The sequence below is a fragment of the Vicia villosa genome, unplaced genomic scaffold (genome assembly GCF_029867415.1).
Source record: "Vicia villosa cultivar HV-30 ecotype Madison, WI unplaced genomic scaffold, Vvil1.0 ctg.000048F_1_1, whole genome shotgun sequence".
Classification (NCBI taxonomy): domain Eukaryota; kingdom Viridiplantae; phylum Streptophyta; class Magnoliopsida; order Fabales; family Fabaceae; genus Vicia; species Vicia villosa.
Genome location: NW_026704980.1, coordinates 1,714,453 through 1,731,186, shown reverse-complemented (window position 1 = coordinate 1,731,186; position 16,734 = coordinate 1,714,453). Strand labels below are relative to the sequence as shown.

General features: G+C 31.5%; 1 protein-coding gene across 1 annotated transcript; it reads right to left on the bottom strand.

The window, feature by feature from the left end:
• Positions 1-42: 42 nt before the first annotated feature.
• Positions 43-14,312, bottom strand: LOC131623057 (uncharacterized aarF domain-containing protein kinase At1g71810, chloroplastic-like). The gene is made up of 21 exons (XM_058894083.1): positions 13,760-14,312; positions 12,891-12,935; positions 11,968-12,006; positions 11,002-11,172; positions 10,721-10,873; positions 9,876-9,911; positions 8,847-8,890; positions 8,096-8,186; positions 7,765-7,806; positions 7,301-7,409; positions 6,328-6,442; positions 6,196-6,245; positions 5,969-6,047; positions 4,744-4,794; positions 4,532-4,673; positions 4,322-4,366; positions 3,781-3,885; positions 3,653-3,694; positions 1,734-1,904; positions 420-539; positions 43-285 (listed from the first exon to the last, which is right to left on the bottom strand). Exons 1-21 carry the CDS (start codon positions 14,132-14,134, stop codon positions 181-183), a joined length of 2,130 nt encoding a protein of 709 aa, XP_058750066.1. The 5' UTR covers positions 14,135-14,312; the 3' UTR covers positions 43-180.
• Positions 14,313-16,734: the final 2,422 nt, after the last annotated feature.

Genomic DNA, 16,734 nt, shown 5'->3' with positions numbered 1-16,734 from the left:
GAGGTACAATAACTTACAGCTAAATTAATTTAAGAAAATATGAAATTGAAGGGAAATCATAAATCAATCATTATGGCATATGCCATGCAAATTCATGTCACAATTCCGCAATGTTTTTGCAATCACCTAGGTGAGAAGCAAAAAATAATATCACCTGCTCCTGTACTTCCATAATCCATATCACAAAAACACTTTCCTAATAGTTCTTGCAGAAGCGCGGGATATTAACTGTCGAATCAAGTTGGCTGGCAATTGAAGTAATTGCTGCTGGGATTCTGGTGGGAGCTGAAATTTACATATTATCCATCAGCAGTAATAAAGAATATCAAGATGTGAAATTGCTTGAGTTAGAACTCTGCGTTACTGATAATGGTTCAGTGGCTACATATTGTAAATATTATACAAATGGTTATATTTACCTCACTAATGATGGAAAGAACAGGAAGAATGTCTTGAATGGAACCAAATTGGTTTAAAACTAGCGACAGGTCCTCTGTGTACAGTATTTGATTCTGGTCAGGACTAGCCTTTCTCTCCATCTATATGACATTGACAAGAAGTACTTCTAATTAGTGATAAGCAAATTAAAATCATTGATCATTTATCATTTCAAAGTTTCATATATTTATTATTTATTATTGGAATGCTGACTTGAATATAAGGGTATAAACTTTCCACATACTGCAATGGAGAATCCAAAAAGAAAATGTGTAATAGGCATCACTTCTAAGCGTTCTGAATATTGGTAGTGAAAGAGGGTATAATGTTTCTTAATAGGAGGATTGTTGCAGTGTAATTAGTTTCCTTTTCCCAACCTTCTCAGTCCAGTTGTCCATGTAAAAAGATAAGTTAAACGCTTATGATGTCTTGGTTATATTTCTATTTAGTTTTCCTTCTTAGTTGATTCTTTCCCTAACGATTGGGATAGACTAGGAGACTCGTGTGTATATATATGTACACTCCTTCCACATAATATGATAACATAAACAGATTTTTCTCAAGTGTTTTGACAGAGTACAAGGTAAGACATTTTATATACAATATTTTAGAAGTTCTTTTTTTTCATGCCATAGGGGGATTTACTTCATTCTAAAAGAAGGAAGTGACATGTAGTTTCAAACATGAGAAATGCTTACTAAGTAGTCTTTTGAACATACTTTTCAATTGATCTAATGAATGTTAAATGAATGATTTTTTAACCTAATATAAAACAACTAAATTTGAAGGTAAAATGACCAAAAAGTTCATAAAAACAAAGGGGGTGATTATAGTTGAGGGCGTATTTAGGTTTTTCAGAAGCTGCACTATAGCAGCCACTATTTGGCCATTATATCTGCCACTTGAAAACACAGTCCAGTGGGGTTAAGCGTAGCACCTCTACGCTACACAAGACATATATAGTGAAATCTATTGATTTCCAGATAGTTCTGGAAAGTGGTCACTATGAACTCATTCATCAACAATAAACATGACTTCCCTGAATTTTTTACTGTAATTCTCCTTGAAACAGTATAGTGGACATGTGTGTTCAAAATTTTAATTTGAAGCAGTTTTTGGCTTTGTACTTTGTTTGGGTACATTATTCTTTAGCTTCAGTATACTGTATGAAGCTCAGTGAGAAACACTGATGTTCTTGTTTTATAGGTTAAAGTACATCAGATCACGATTTATAGTGGCCTTAAAAAAGAAAAATGCATAATGATACAAAAATATAAGTAAACTACAAATCTTACTGTATTGAAGTCTTCTTTTCTTCGGGCCCCCGAAAGTAACAGCATAAGACGTTGGAAGGTCCTTAAGTTGACTAAATCTTCTTCACTCAATAAAGACGGAAAAAACAAAGTACTGAAAGGAACTCTTGCAGCAGCTGTTTCTAAGGTAGCTAGCCCAAATGCATCTAAACCCTACATTTGGATTGAAACAAAATTTTAACAGACAGAGGGGGCAAAACTAGAAATGAAGAAGGATCTAATGAAGGAAAAAGATTGAACTAATATCTTCTAAAACATAAAATAAAGATAGAACTAATAGATTACTTAGGACTAGAATGCACGAGGAGTCAAAAACAAGACAAAGACCCAATATGGATTAGCTTTACTCAACTGAGTAAAATATTTTTTTTCTAAACTTCAGAAAGTTGATATTGGTTTATACTTGTAGTTAAGTTAGGCTAGGGATCTGAGGAAAATATTAAGGTTTAGATACTGATTTTGGCTTATGCAAGAAACTAAAGCAATTAAAAATATCATTTCAACTTAGTTTTTCTTTCTAAAAGTGCTTGTTGAAAAGTTAATCCATACTGATTTTTACTGACCAGGTCATTATTATTGTTTTCTATCAATAACTAAGACAAGATACTTGATAGAAATATAATTAAAAATCATTCATGTGTCTATGGACATAGATGAGAATGGAGTGTTGAATGTGTGGTAAGACTAGACATATGATAAGATTAGAAACAACATTGGAGAGAGTGTTGGGGTAGCACCCTTTGTAGAAAAGATGATAGAAAATGGGCTTAGGTGGTTTGGGCATGTAGAGAGAAGACCTGTGTGGATTCTGTAGTTAGGAGAGTATATCAGATGAGGGGTAGTCAAACAACTGGAAGTAGAGGAAGATCTAGAAAAACTATAAGAGAATCTATTAGAAAAGACCTTGAGATTAACGAGTTGGATAGAAACATGATTTTTAATTGAATATTATGGTGTGGGTTGATCCATGTTGTCAATCCCACTTAGTGGAATAAAGCTTGGTTGTTGTTGTCTACGGGCATAGATGTTCTTGACACTAGAGCCTCTACGACTAGAGTGGTATAGAGTTCAATCCTAACTAGCCCCATTCTTCTAATAAGAAAACTGAATTTCAGCATGTGACAGGTCGACTTGTGCATTGTTCAGACTTAAAGCCCGGAGAGCTCATATGTAAGGGGGCTTAGGTTAGATATACAATTGAAAATCACTTAGATGAGAAACTACCATTTAAGAGCACTTGCAGTCAGTGTAAGATGATTTCAAATTTGCTTTTACTAGAAGTGCTTGTGCAAAACCTCATTGCATCAAGTCATTATGATTCTCTCCTTTCTATAATTTAGAAAAGATACTCTTAGAATACTATTAAAAATAATTCATGTGTCTTTATACAACAACTTAAGCTATTGACATAGTTGTTTGATGACAAGGTATTAGAGCCTCTACTACCGGTGGTTTAATGTTCAATACTTTCTGGCCCGAAGAGCTCTTATGTGTTAGAAAAACAATTTAAAATTATTTATGGGCCTTCGCCTAAAATCTTAAGCTTTTGGGATAGTAGTAAATTTATGACAACACTGATATAGACTAACAGCAAAGCAATTGCAGAGAAATACGACAATAGTCACAAAAAAAAAAAAAAAGTTCAATGCTGTAGCTAAATTTTATCATGTCCATTCATGAACATACAAAGTGCCGCCGTGATAGGGACATTATTAGTAGTGTATTAATATTATGTATCTATAATAACTAATGCAATGCAAGATTTCGGAACTAGAAAAGGTCATGCTGAGAGTATAATTAAATATAGCCTATCAATTTTTATAATAAAAACATCAAAAAATCCATTTTTCATATTCCTCACTACTATTGTAAATTTAATAAGCAACTATGAAAATACATACCTTGGCAAATTCTTGAACAATTATTTTCCTCACAAATTCACCCTGCAAAGATTATCACATGTTAGGAAGGAAAAGTTAAAAACAGTTGCAAAATAACATGTAAATTGGTAATGGCAAACAATATGTACCTTTTCTGTTAGTGTGAAAGAAAGGATTTCCTTCATAACCATTTTTGAATCGGCGCCTTCAGATGGTAGCTTTACTAGAGTCTTATCTGTTTTGGCACGGAGAGACTATCATGAAACCTAATTAGGACAGGATTTTAAAGAAACTTTGCAAAAAACTGAATTTAGTGGGAAGGAAATTAAAAAGATTAATTCATGCCATATTGCACAGGTAGCTTAAAGCATTTCAATGATTCTTTTGGACTTAATATCCCCCTATATTTTTCATGAAGAGTGATTCTACAATTGGCATAGTGTTTAGTTTAGCAGATTTCAATCAAAATACCAACAGCACCAACCGAGTATTTTGTTTAGATATCCCAGTAAATAAATTAAATTCCAGCTAGAGAATGAAACCCATGGTAGGTTGATAAATTATTGATTTTTTCAAATAGTAAAAAGAAAAAAGAAGAGAGAGAGAAAATTTAGTAAAAAGAAGAAAATAGTATAGTCGGTCTATTTTGAAAAGAAGTAAATGAAGAAAGAGAAAATCATAAAATTTTACCTCTGTCAGCAAAGACTCAAGTCGATCTATTTCGAAAACACCATCCTAACAAAGAGGTACGTCATCAAAATTAAGTGAAAAACATTTAAAAAGTGTTGCAACATAATTATGTGACAATAAGAAAAAAGTAGATAGAAAAGAAAAATAGCTACAAGAATCAAGATTGCATGCACTGGTAAAGATTACAAATCCAGGGTCTCCTATGTTTACCTTATAAAGAAGATTCATCAGAGAAGATTTAAGCTGAGGGGAGCTGTCAGTAAGCACTTTTCTGGCAATCCAAGGATAAGTACTACCCAAGACTTTGTAGTCTGGGTTAAATCCAATTGCAATTCCCTCCAGTACAGCAAGGCTACACACATAATATTTTGTTCAGGATTTTATAGAAGACGCAAATTTAAGCCTTGTATGGAAAGCTCTACCTTCGGATGACAAGTGAGAAGTATGAAGGTATCCTAAATTTGAATTTGTACCTAAAAAATATAAGAAAAAGATTATACATATTATGCCAAAGCAAAATACAAACAATGAGATGGCTAACATTTGGAAGACAAAAAAGCAGAGAATAAAGAATATGCTACTTCCTCTGTCCTTGATCTTTTGTCCTTTAAGGTTTCGGCGGACATATTAAAATAAAATAAATTTAGACAAGTATAGACCTACTTAACCGTAATTCATTTAATAAAACTGAAATTCATTCAATGCATGCGTTTGGTTTTTGTAAGGGTACAGGTGGAAAAACCTGCTCAATTACAACTCGGTTTCATTAAACACATTGTTGGTCTTTTGGTGCATGTCAAAAAAAAATTGATACATTGAATATTTTGTTGAAATCATCAAGTTCATCGTCAAAGTTTGATGCATGTTAAATATATGAAAAATATCTCATAATACTTGTGCTGTATCTTAGAGTAATTTAGAACACCTTAAAATTTCTCTTAGGATGTTCCATATTTCTTTATATCTCATGATCAGCTTCCTTATTTTAATTAATATGAATCAATTATTAGTATAAATAAGAGTTGGCATTTAGTCCTTTGTATATAATATTAAACTGAGATCACAATTTGATGTTTTTATAGTTTCTGTTCCCTTGATCCTCATCTAAAAACTTTTTTCGACGTGGAACCAAAGTATTACCATCCTCTATGCCCTATCTTGTCTCCCAGGTTTTCTCATTGTTTAATTTTTTTTTAATTTACAACTTCCGCAAGCTGAGTCAATTCATCTCAATGTTGTGTCCTTTAACTGCTTCATATAATCTCGTATGAGATATGGATCTGGCTATCCCAAATGTAATTTTGGTATTGTTATCCCATATAAATTTTGACCTTAGTTATCCAAAATGCAGTTTGGCCATGATTATTCTAGATTAGCAATGAATTTACTGTTATTCATACAAACAGTGATTTCCCCTATCTCACTGACAAACATCTGATATATAGCAGGAGATCTGTTGTCAATGTATGAATATAAATATAATAAATAAGAAATGATTGTGTTGCCTATGGCTTTTTCCAGAATTAGTTTCTCTAATGAGCAAAGAGGTTGGACTGCTATGTAGGATAAACTGACCTTGTTGAAAGAACTTTCAAATATTTTGTAGGTTCTACAGTTATATATTTAATGCATCAGAGAAGAGCTTACATTGTTATTCCTAAGTTTCCCAGAAGGTCTCCAAAGCTGATATTACGAACTCCTTTGGAAACAGCATTTTGGAAGACACCTACATGGAGGATTGTAGGCCAAAGAATTAAGAAATAACCTCAAGAACAAAGGAATCTTAACTGCAGCATATAATTCTAACTACTAAACGGGAGTATGCATTTCAAAACTGTATTTTGGAATTCACCTAAACAGCAAAAAATAAAAACCTGTCAAAGCCTTTGTAACAGCTTCTTTCTCTGCAGTTGGTGGAAGTAGTCTGATAAAAATACAAGCAGCCAAATCTTATAAAAACATTTGAATTTGATAACTTAAAATTGAACAAAAATAAACATAAATACCCTAGAGTAACAAAGTCCGTAGCCAATGCATCAAAATCACGATTAACAAGATGTAGACAAGCTTCAATGAATCCATCACGCAATTCTTGTTTGAATTCACCAGTCATGCCAAAATCTGGCCCAAAAGTAAGAGGAATTTTAAAATATATATATGTTATTGATATATTTTTAGCTCCTTAGATAGATCTTCTAGAGTCTAGACATACATATTATCAGTAAATAAAACTAAAATGAAACAGAGTAAATAAAATTAAAATAAAACAAATCAGACATAAATTAGGCTACCAAATATATTTTAACATATTGAGTACCCAATATCAAAGCTAGATAGTAACATAATTCTTCCCTGCATGCACATTTTTCATTTCCCTACTGCATTAACATAGCTTCCCAATCTCTCCACATATCAAATCAAATGCTCTTTTAAAATAGGTATTAGTTAAGGGTGTGTGTTTTTTAGGGGAGGACTTTGGAGGGCTAAGTCTATATGTTGGTATATATTTAAGATTTTAAAAAATATGATAGAATAACATGACAAAGGATCATAAAACATTTCAATTACACTTAATTTATTTTTACAAATATCATTACCTCCCAGTGCACATTAAAACCCCTAAATAGTTGTTCGATAAGAAAATTGCCGCACTATAGGGTACAAACACACGTTTATTTGTGTCCAAACTAGAGCAACGCATAATATTAATTATAAAAATCAAGAGAAAAAATAATTGTGAAGACTTCAAAAAATTATCAACGTTCATCTGTATTAATGCTATCAAGTACCACCACATACCAAGAAATGATCAAGCTATTCCTAGAGTTCAACTTAATCTCAATCATTAAATCCTCAAAACAAGGCAAATTTGAGAAAACATCAAATTAAAGCCAAAAGGATAGATGCCAAGGATACTAGGATAAAACATGTTTGCGAACATAAAGAACTTGGAATATCAAATTTTCACTCTTCAATTACCTAAATACGCTAATTTGCCATCAGATGTCCGAAGAAGATTTCCAGGGTGTGGGTCTGCATGATAGAACCCACACTCAAGAAGTTGATTGAATGAGCAGTAAACCCCCACCTAGTCAGCATCAGGAAATACAAAATAAGATCAGGCCCCATTATGCAAAAACTAAGAATTGTACAGATTAAAATTTAGAATAACTTGTTTGCAACTACTCCCTCTGTTTCACAATGGCTGTCGTTTTAGCAAATAAAATTTTTTTAAAATGAATGTCATTTCCGCTTTTCAATATAGTAATAATTGTTATTTTTTCAATTGTCATTATTACGTTGTACACTACTTCCAATACATTTATAAGGTTAATTTAGTAAAAGTGCAATGTCTTATGACAATATTATTATATTCCCTAATCTGTATGCAAAAACATTAAATAACAGTCATTTTCAAAAGGAGTGAGTAATTTGTAGATGACCTCAATCAGGTAGAGATCCTTCACTTCTGACAATTTTCTCCCCTACAATAGCAACAGTAGCAAACTAGTGTCAGCAGAAGTCATAATTTTTTAACAGGCAACAAAAAAAAATGTAAGATATAATGGTCCTATGTAGGAAGTAAAAAGTATTCTAGCTCAGATCATTACAGAAGAGGATATTTGGGATATTTTCTAACAATTCCAGAGTTGTCCATCTCAATACTGACACTGGGATATGCATAAAACTTATCTAGGGTATTGAATCTATTCTATACATGCATTGAACCATCCTTCCAAAAATACACTAATCAAACAGTAAATGGTATAATACCTCAATCCATTCCATAACAAGGACCTTGCGAGTTGTGTACTCAGTGTACATCAAAGGAACCACCACATCTTGTATAGAGCCATATAAGTTCCTGCCCACATATAACAAATAATAATGCATTCACAACATGTTATTTCATGCTAAATGAAAGTATGATAAACCAAACATGAATCTCTAGGAAAGGGCTCTTATGAATTACTACTTTTGTCTTAAAATATAACACTCGTGTGCATTTTCTCTCTTTTTATAAGACATCTTTCACATTCTCAATTGTACTCCCTCCGTCCCAAATTATAAGACATTTTGGGTATTTCACACGAATTAAGAAACCTAATTAATTTTGTATGAGAAAGACAAATTATGTATGACTTTACAATAATATCCTTCATTAATTTCATAGGAAAGAGAAATTAAAAGAGGGAATACAAGAGTAGTTGCTGCCATGGCAATTCCAGTCAGTCTCAGTACTAATAAAACTTGTAGTAAATATGTTCTAAATTCTATTACTAGTTACTCCCTCCCTCCCAATACTTAGTCTTTTTGGCTTTGTATTTTTGTCTCCAAACTATGAATGTTTTAGGAAACGAAGATATAATTAAGCATGCTTTCTCATTTGTATCTTTACAAAAACCAAAAGCGTGCATTAAATAATTTTATTAGCACTAAATGAATTAAGGGTAAATAGTTATATATAGGTTCAACTGTTCAAGCACAGAACCTCAAATTCAAAACATTGATAGCATGCACTTACCTGAACTTGATACCATTGCTTGCTTCATTATTGTAGTCCATCTCCTGCATTCAAGCCTGTATTCAATTTGAATTTCTAAGATATTTAATTCTGAAAGATCATGTATAAAACTAATTGGTTGAAGATCCTATTTTCTCAAAAATAAGTAAACAATTTTTTAAAGAATTTAGTAGTGGAGAAGTAAGAAATTGAGTAAGAATAAGAGAGGGGACACTCTCTGAATAAAAATGGACTCTGTTATTTCTGAATCAATTAACAGACTAATTTGCATCAGTTAATCACATGTATGTTAATCGCTAGGCTAATAACAAACAAACTTTGCAACTATAATGCCGATTCAGCATGAGATTCATAACGAACCATGCAGTATCACACAATTACTCCAATATTCCCCCAGAAACTCTAAGTGGATGGAGAAATTTTAATTGATCCAAAACCATGAGTTTGATTGGATAATCACAAACTGTGAACCAAACAACGTACTTAGTCCTCTCATGAAATATTAGATCTCAGGCAAAATGGGTAAAATGTAGTGTAGTTTGATTATCACAAATCGATGCATTTGTGTAACCTCCCCAAATCTAACTTCCTAAAGTAATTACTCGAGCCAAATAAGTTCTCAGGTAGCCATTACTCAAGCCAAATTTTGACCTTGTTACATTACGTTTCTTACTTTCTAGTGGATGAGGAAATTCCCAATTAATTTTTTTTGTTAGTTACGAGGAGAGGGAGGTTAGTTACATATGTGGGGAGTATAGCATAGTCTTTGAGAGTTAGGATGAATCTACTCCCTTAATAACATCTGAGCCATGCAATCACACATAATATAGAAACAGTTATGATAAAAAAAAAAAACAATGCATACCAAGAAAACAAACACATGGTTTGCATAATATCGCACCATGTAATCACTTTGTTTTTGATAAATTAGAGTAGGATGCAGAAGCATCACAGCGCAATAATTGCACCATGCATTCACGTAATTCTAGAGCTTAATTTTTATGAAAATATAAGAAAACCAATGCATACCCGGAAAAGGCTTGATGCCCACTCATCAACAACTGCCTGCATAAACACAACGCTACACTCAACAAAAAGAAGTGATAGGAAACTGTAGAATATAAATACACATGCATACATACAGATAGATAAGAAGATAATTATGGATGTGATAAGAGTGCTAATGATATAGACAATATAAATAAGAGATTAATTTTGTGTACAAACAATGTAATTTTTTTTATACATGCATTCAGTTAAATCGCACAATAATGTCACTTTGTTACTTTAGTTCCTAAAACATATTCACAATATCTATATGATAATATTAGATATTTTTAAGACCAAAAAATAATCTACATGATGAGTTGCAGTTGAATGCATGCGTAAAAAAGATATACATTGACAATGCATACAAATTAAATCCATAAACTATGCCCCCTAATTTCTTTAATGATTAAAATTAACATCAACCAGTCTTCCAGTAGGTGGTAACTATTAGAATATAAGAAAATATAGTATCTTTGATATTACATGTGAATATCTTAGTTAATTCCTAGGATAAGTTACTAATATAAGATTATCTCAGATTATCTTGTAGGATTAGCTTCCAAATTACTTTTATTATCATGATCGGTTTCTTGCTTTTCCTATTTATTTAGAATTAGGAGTCTTATATACCTATAAATAGGGGTTAGGGTTTAGCCTTTTGATTCAAATTAATTATCAAATAATATTTTGCTATAATTTATTTCTTATTCTTCTCCTTTTTTTATCCGAAAACACATGAATTCAACAGAAACCCTAACCATTTTAGAGTTAACATGTTCTTAAGTCTAAAAGCAATCTTATTCCATTGCAAGTTGCAGCATCACCTGAAGATCAGTATTCAATTTGCCTGCTCTTCTAGCCAGCCCTGCCATAAAGCGCAAGATTAATATGTCAAGGGAAATCGCAGCTTGAACTCCTGGTCTTTGCACTTTAACAGCAACAACCTGCCCTGTTCTGCGAAGCCTAGCTTGATAAACCTATTCTCCAGAGACAGAAGTTCTAATTTTGATTAATTAAATTTAAATTGAAGATAGAATCATGTCATATCAAAACTCTGCAAACATCAGCTATAGAAATACACCAATATAAGGCTGAAAGCGTGAACCTGCCCAAGGGAAGCAGCAGCAACAGGCTCAGGTGAAATCTCTGAGAAAATTTCAACCAAGGGTAAACCAAGTTCTTGTTCAATCATGTTGAAAGCAACTTCAGTGGAGAATGGACTTATTCGATCTTGTAGCAGTGAGAGCTCATCTAGATAAGATGGTGGTATCAAATCCTACAAGAAATTTTTTTTGGAATTGTATATCTGAATTACTGTGGCAGAAAATTAAAGTTGCATGGCCTTAACAGAAAATTAGTATTAGTATACTTACATTTGAGCATAACATATTCAGGTATGCCCAACCATATGCTGGCCAAAAACAACATAGAACATCTAAACCACAATTGGGAAAAGATTTGGAATTTCATATCCAAACAAATGACAAAAAGGAAAAACTGATTGAAAAATAAACTCACTCAATTAACAACCAGATTAGATGCAAATAAGTATAAATATTTTTAGGTATTAAGGACATTTGATCCAAGGCATAGAAGGTTTGAAATACTGCAGTCTAACTCTAAATATTCAAAATCAACTTTCAGCTTTTCTTTTTTATCCTGTTATCCTTCTTATGGTGTGTTCTAAAGGAAAACTGATAATGCTGGGCACTTGTGTATTATGGGGAGCCTAAGTCCCACATCGAGTAGTATGTGACGCTCGATGAGGTTGGTTCGGTGGTTGGGTTGAAGGAGGAAGGAGGTTCAGGGTTTGATCGCCGCCCCCAGAATAATACTAACTAGACTAACATTTGTCATTCAAAAAGTAGTTGGTTTTTCCCTCTTCATAGCTATATTTTAGGGAGGGTTCCCCATGTGAATAGGTTCTTATCAAATGGAATTAGATTTGGTTGCCGATGTCTCATAATGGGATTCCTACGGAGGGGCTCACATATGCTGAAAGGAAAACCATAATAAAACAAAAGAAGATAGAGATAATATTGAATATTGTTACAGATAAAGTTGAACTTACTGAACGAGATGATATAGCCTGAGCAATTTTGATATATGCCTGCAACAAAGTAGTTTGCAACAGTAATTAAAAAAAAGATACTTTAGTCGATGGGCATGATGATTTAACAAAAACCACTAAGAAAGTAAACTAATATATACACAATCCAGTATCTATAATGTCCTTCCTAATGTTAAGACTCTTGAATTTGAAACGTCAAAATCCCCCCAATCCAACCAAGGATAGAGAAAATAACTTGTAGGCTTGTACCGAAGGCAATGGAACAGGGAAGGAAGGTAACTTATGTGGACTTGTAATAGATAGCTCCAGAGTAGAAAAAAATCAAATTGATCAGCTTTAACTAAACATAGTTTAAATGACATGATCCAAAAGGCCTTCTAGTGTAGAGGACCAATATCTAGCAAATTAAAACAATGATCCATGCTCCCCCCAGCTATTCAACAAGCTAGAAAGAAGATACAACTATAACGAGACCAAAAAAAAATAAAGATAGAAGAATGTAAAAGGGAAGGAACTATGGTGAGATTCAATTTGTTATCTCTTTAAAACTGCGCGTGAAAAAATTTTAAGCTGGTTTGCTACTTTAAAATCTAAACTCATTAATGAAATTTTGGCTCCCATTTAGATGTTAGTATATTACAACTCATGTGAACCTAATCTGTACTGGAAGCAAACCCAAGAAATTCATTAGAACAAAAATACTATGACATGAGTCAGGACGAACCCCAACAAGCTAGCAACAACTTTAAATATGTAGTCACAAAATTTATCAATCCATTATGTGACATATCTTATCTAAGATGGAATAACATCAATGACCCTACCAATTACCATTACTCAATCATAAAAACACCTAGTTCAAGGCCACAGTGCGTTAAGAAATAGAGTTTCGACAATATTATAAAATAACCAACATGACATACCGGCCCAAGTTCCACCAATATCTTCCTTAGCTCTGCAGCTCTAACCTGCAAAACCGAACGATAAAATAATTTTAAAAAATTTGTTTTCTTTTCATTCAAACTGCAAATCAAAAGTCTAAAGGCCCGTCTCTCTAATATTAACAAATCATTTCATTCATAGGTTCTAAAGGTACTCGTCATGCTAACAGCAATAACATTTCCTTCAAATGTTTCAAATAACAATCATCTCCTTTTAAAATTCCACTTCCTTGTGAAATCATTTTTTTCACTATCACTTTTACTCTTGGTGTTTAAATGTTTAAAAAGAAAAAGAAAAAGCTAATTTACACTTCGAGAGACATTGAATTACACTTTTCACTGTATCAACCAAAGTCTTGTAGTTATTAATGTAAAAAGATAGAAGTGTGAACATAAGTTTCTAGCGCTTAGAAGAAACAGTTATTTTGGTCTCTAAATTTGTGATACTCTAATACTATGTCACTATAGTCCTAAGTTTTCTTGGTCTCTAAATGCATCAACATTACAAAAACATTCCAAAGCTTTCTTGTTGGAGTAATTCCATGGACCAAACTGACCAAAACGAAAGAAAACACCATGGTTAAATTAATTAAAAGGAAAAGCAAGTTCAAAAACTTCAAAGTTCAAACTCACTAACAAAATACAAATTTGAGGAAGTTCCTACAAATTTGATAAATTCAGGAAGTATAGTAAACTAGTAATAGTAGTGAGTATAGCAACAGTGTCACATATTTAAAGATTATATGAAGATAATAGCTTATACCGTTTTACATAAGCCACCATGCTACGAAAAGAAAAGAAGTTCAAAAACTCCGACGCGGAATTCCACCGCGAAACTACAAAAGCAATACCTGAAACATGTCATCGGCACGATCAAAACGAGCATCGAGATAGCGCAAACCAAACCACTTGCCAAAAGCAGTTCCAGTCTGAAACAATCGTCTAGCAACAACAAGAGGCTTACGGAAATAAATCGACGCAATTTTCGATATACTATAGTCTGCTAAAGAGTCAGCTTCCGTCGCGCTTAGTTCAAACAAGTAACCTGACTTCGCCGTAAAGGAGTCTCCGTTATCGGAGCCGGCGGCACATCGGACGGAGCAGCGACGGGAAGAGAATTGGTTTTGAATCTTGTGAGGTGGAAATTGAAGCGAGGAGATGGAGTGGTTTGTTGGAGGGATGAGAGAAGGGAAAGAAGAGAGTGAAGGTGTTGAGAGGAGTCGCATTTTGATAGAATTTTGGAGTTTATAGGGTTTTGGATTTTGAAAATGGATATGAGATGAAGGTTGTTGTGGGAATGGAATGGAGAGTGAAACAGAGGAAGTGTAGTTTATGCATGAGTGATTGTTATGCTATGGTGTTTATGTGTTTTGGCTTCTTTGTGGCCTCAGAAAGTCTTGATTGGCGTTGGGTTATCTTATATGTTATCATCCTTATTAAATTTTGAAAAATATCTTTTAAATCCATTTTTAGCAACACTCAAAAGTTACAAATCACTATTTTATTTTATTTTTAAGTTTGTTTTTATGATTTAAACACTTATAACTAATTCTTGAAGTATAAATTTTCAAAAATATCTTTTAAATCCATTTTTAGCAACACTCAAAAGGTACAAATCACTATTTTTTTTTAAGTTTGTTTTTATGACTTAAACACTTATAATTAATTCTTGAAGTGTATAATTTTCTTATAAACAAAAAAAAATTACCATTCTATCTATTTACAAATCAATTTCATGAATTTCCTAAATTATGATTTTAAGGGTGTGAATAGTTGGTTGTTTTTAGAAATCAACTCATAAATATTTTCAAACCATTTAAACGGTTTGGATTTATAGCCATAACCACATTTCAATCAAAACTTATTACAAAACCGATTATAAATTTGGTTATGATTATATAAACGATTTTTTTAATTCAATTTTAAAATATTTTTTATTTTGAAAATTAAAAATTTATATTTGAATTAATTTTGAATTATAACCAAATCCAAAAATAATTTAATGGTTAATAACCATTTTATTATATCTGAATTATATGGATGGATAATCAATCAGTAATAACTAAACCGGTTAATAACCATTTAATTATATCCGGATATTTAAAATGGATTTAGATTTGGTTATGAATTTGTACCTCACAACCGAATATTTTGCACACCACAAATTATTTACACTAAGAAAATTGTATTTAAGTAATCAAATAATGTTTACTTTTTTCATTTTCATCTTCCAACATGAGATGTGGCATTCATTTTTCAACTTTCACCAATTAAATCACAATTAAATATTATATAAACTCATTCTCTCTCGATTAAAATTTCAAATCTCTCTCACATTTATTTTTTCCATACTTTCTTACTTTCATTTTAATTTTTTCCTCTCTAATTATTTATTATCACTAATAATTTATTTTTTAACTTTAATAAAATTACAAATTTATTTATCTTATGTGTCACTAACAGCACAATATCTATTTTATTTTAATTAATGATTATCTTAATTTGAGAGAAAAAAATCATTATTTTTAAGTATTAATTATTTTCTCTCTCCATTTCACAGTTTTTTTTTTATATGATTATTGTTTATTTTACTATTAAATAAATTATTTTATATTTTATATTTGTATTTAAATACATTGTATATCACATAAAATAACTTTTTATCTCACAAGTCATTTGTCAGCATAATTTTTATTTTATTTTAGTCAACAATTTGCCTTGATTTGAAAGACAAAATCTTAATTTCAAAATATCATTTCAATTTGTTCTTCTTCATCTCATGAGTCTTTTTTTTTTGCATGATCATTTAATACAATTAAGTTTATATAATTATTTTTCATTTGACAATTAAGTAACTCATTTCAAATTTACATCTGTATATTAATCAATTTTATATTGTACTATCTTCGTCCTTAAATATAAAACCTTATAAAATTACGCTAATTAAGAAAGTTGGTTAGAGTATTAAATTTATTGACTATTTGTACAATTTTACAAATTTATCCTTAGAAGAGATAATTAATTGATTTGCATTCATGTGTGTTTATTATTGATTACAGAAAAAGATGTGATATAATTAGGGGTGTGTTTAGAAAAAATAATTAATGCACTTTGAAAGTTGAAGAGTATCTTATAAAAAAGGGCAAGAAAAAAAACTCAAGAGGATCTTATAATTAGGGACAGAGGTAGTATCAAATAAATTTTCTATTTCACGGGTCACTATCAGACCAATACATATTTTATTTTATTTTCAATAATTACTTTAATTTAAAGATAAAATTCTTATTTTCAAATATTAAATATTCTTTTTTTCCATCTCACAAGTTCATTTTTTTCTATTTATATTTTAATACATTTGAGTTTACATAATCATTCTTCATTTTAAAATTAATAGCTAATTTCAAATTTAGATACGTATCTAAATACATTGTATACCGTATAAAATCAATTTACTTGTTCAACCACACAGGTATCTGGCTAATTATATTGAAAAGAAAACTAGAGATACTCAACCCGATACAAAAGAGAATAAGATACAACATAGTGTTAGACTTCGTCCGCTCCAACCCGCTGAATACAAATAATAAGATTTAAATACTAATCTTCAAAAGTAATCTCAACATTACTCGAACAACTAATTCCAAAGCAGACCCACGATAATGACTTAACCATAGACAAAACATTGTTAACAACTATCTTCAATGTTGCAAACCAAATAAGAGCTGAAATTATGCAATGCAGAAAGACATGTAAAGTTGATTCTTCTTCATGGAAGCAAAAGGGACACACCAGGTTATAATATGTATGAAAATATAGAACATCCTAG

Coding starts and splice junctions, on each gene's coding strand:
- LOC131623057 (XM_058894083.1), bottom strand. CDS start 14,134: ATGCGACTCCTCTCAACACCTTCACTCTCTTCTTTCCCTTCTCTCATC. Junction 10,874..11,001: donor CTGCTGCTTCCCTTGGGCAG/GTTCACGCTTTC, acceptor TCTGGAGAATAG/GTTTATCAAGCTAGGCTTCG. Junction 1,905..3,652: donor TTGTTCAAGAATTTGCCAAG/GTATGTATTTTC, acceptor ATCCAAATGTAG/GGTTTAGATGCATTTGGGCT.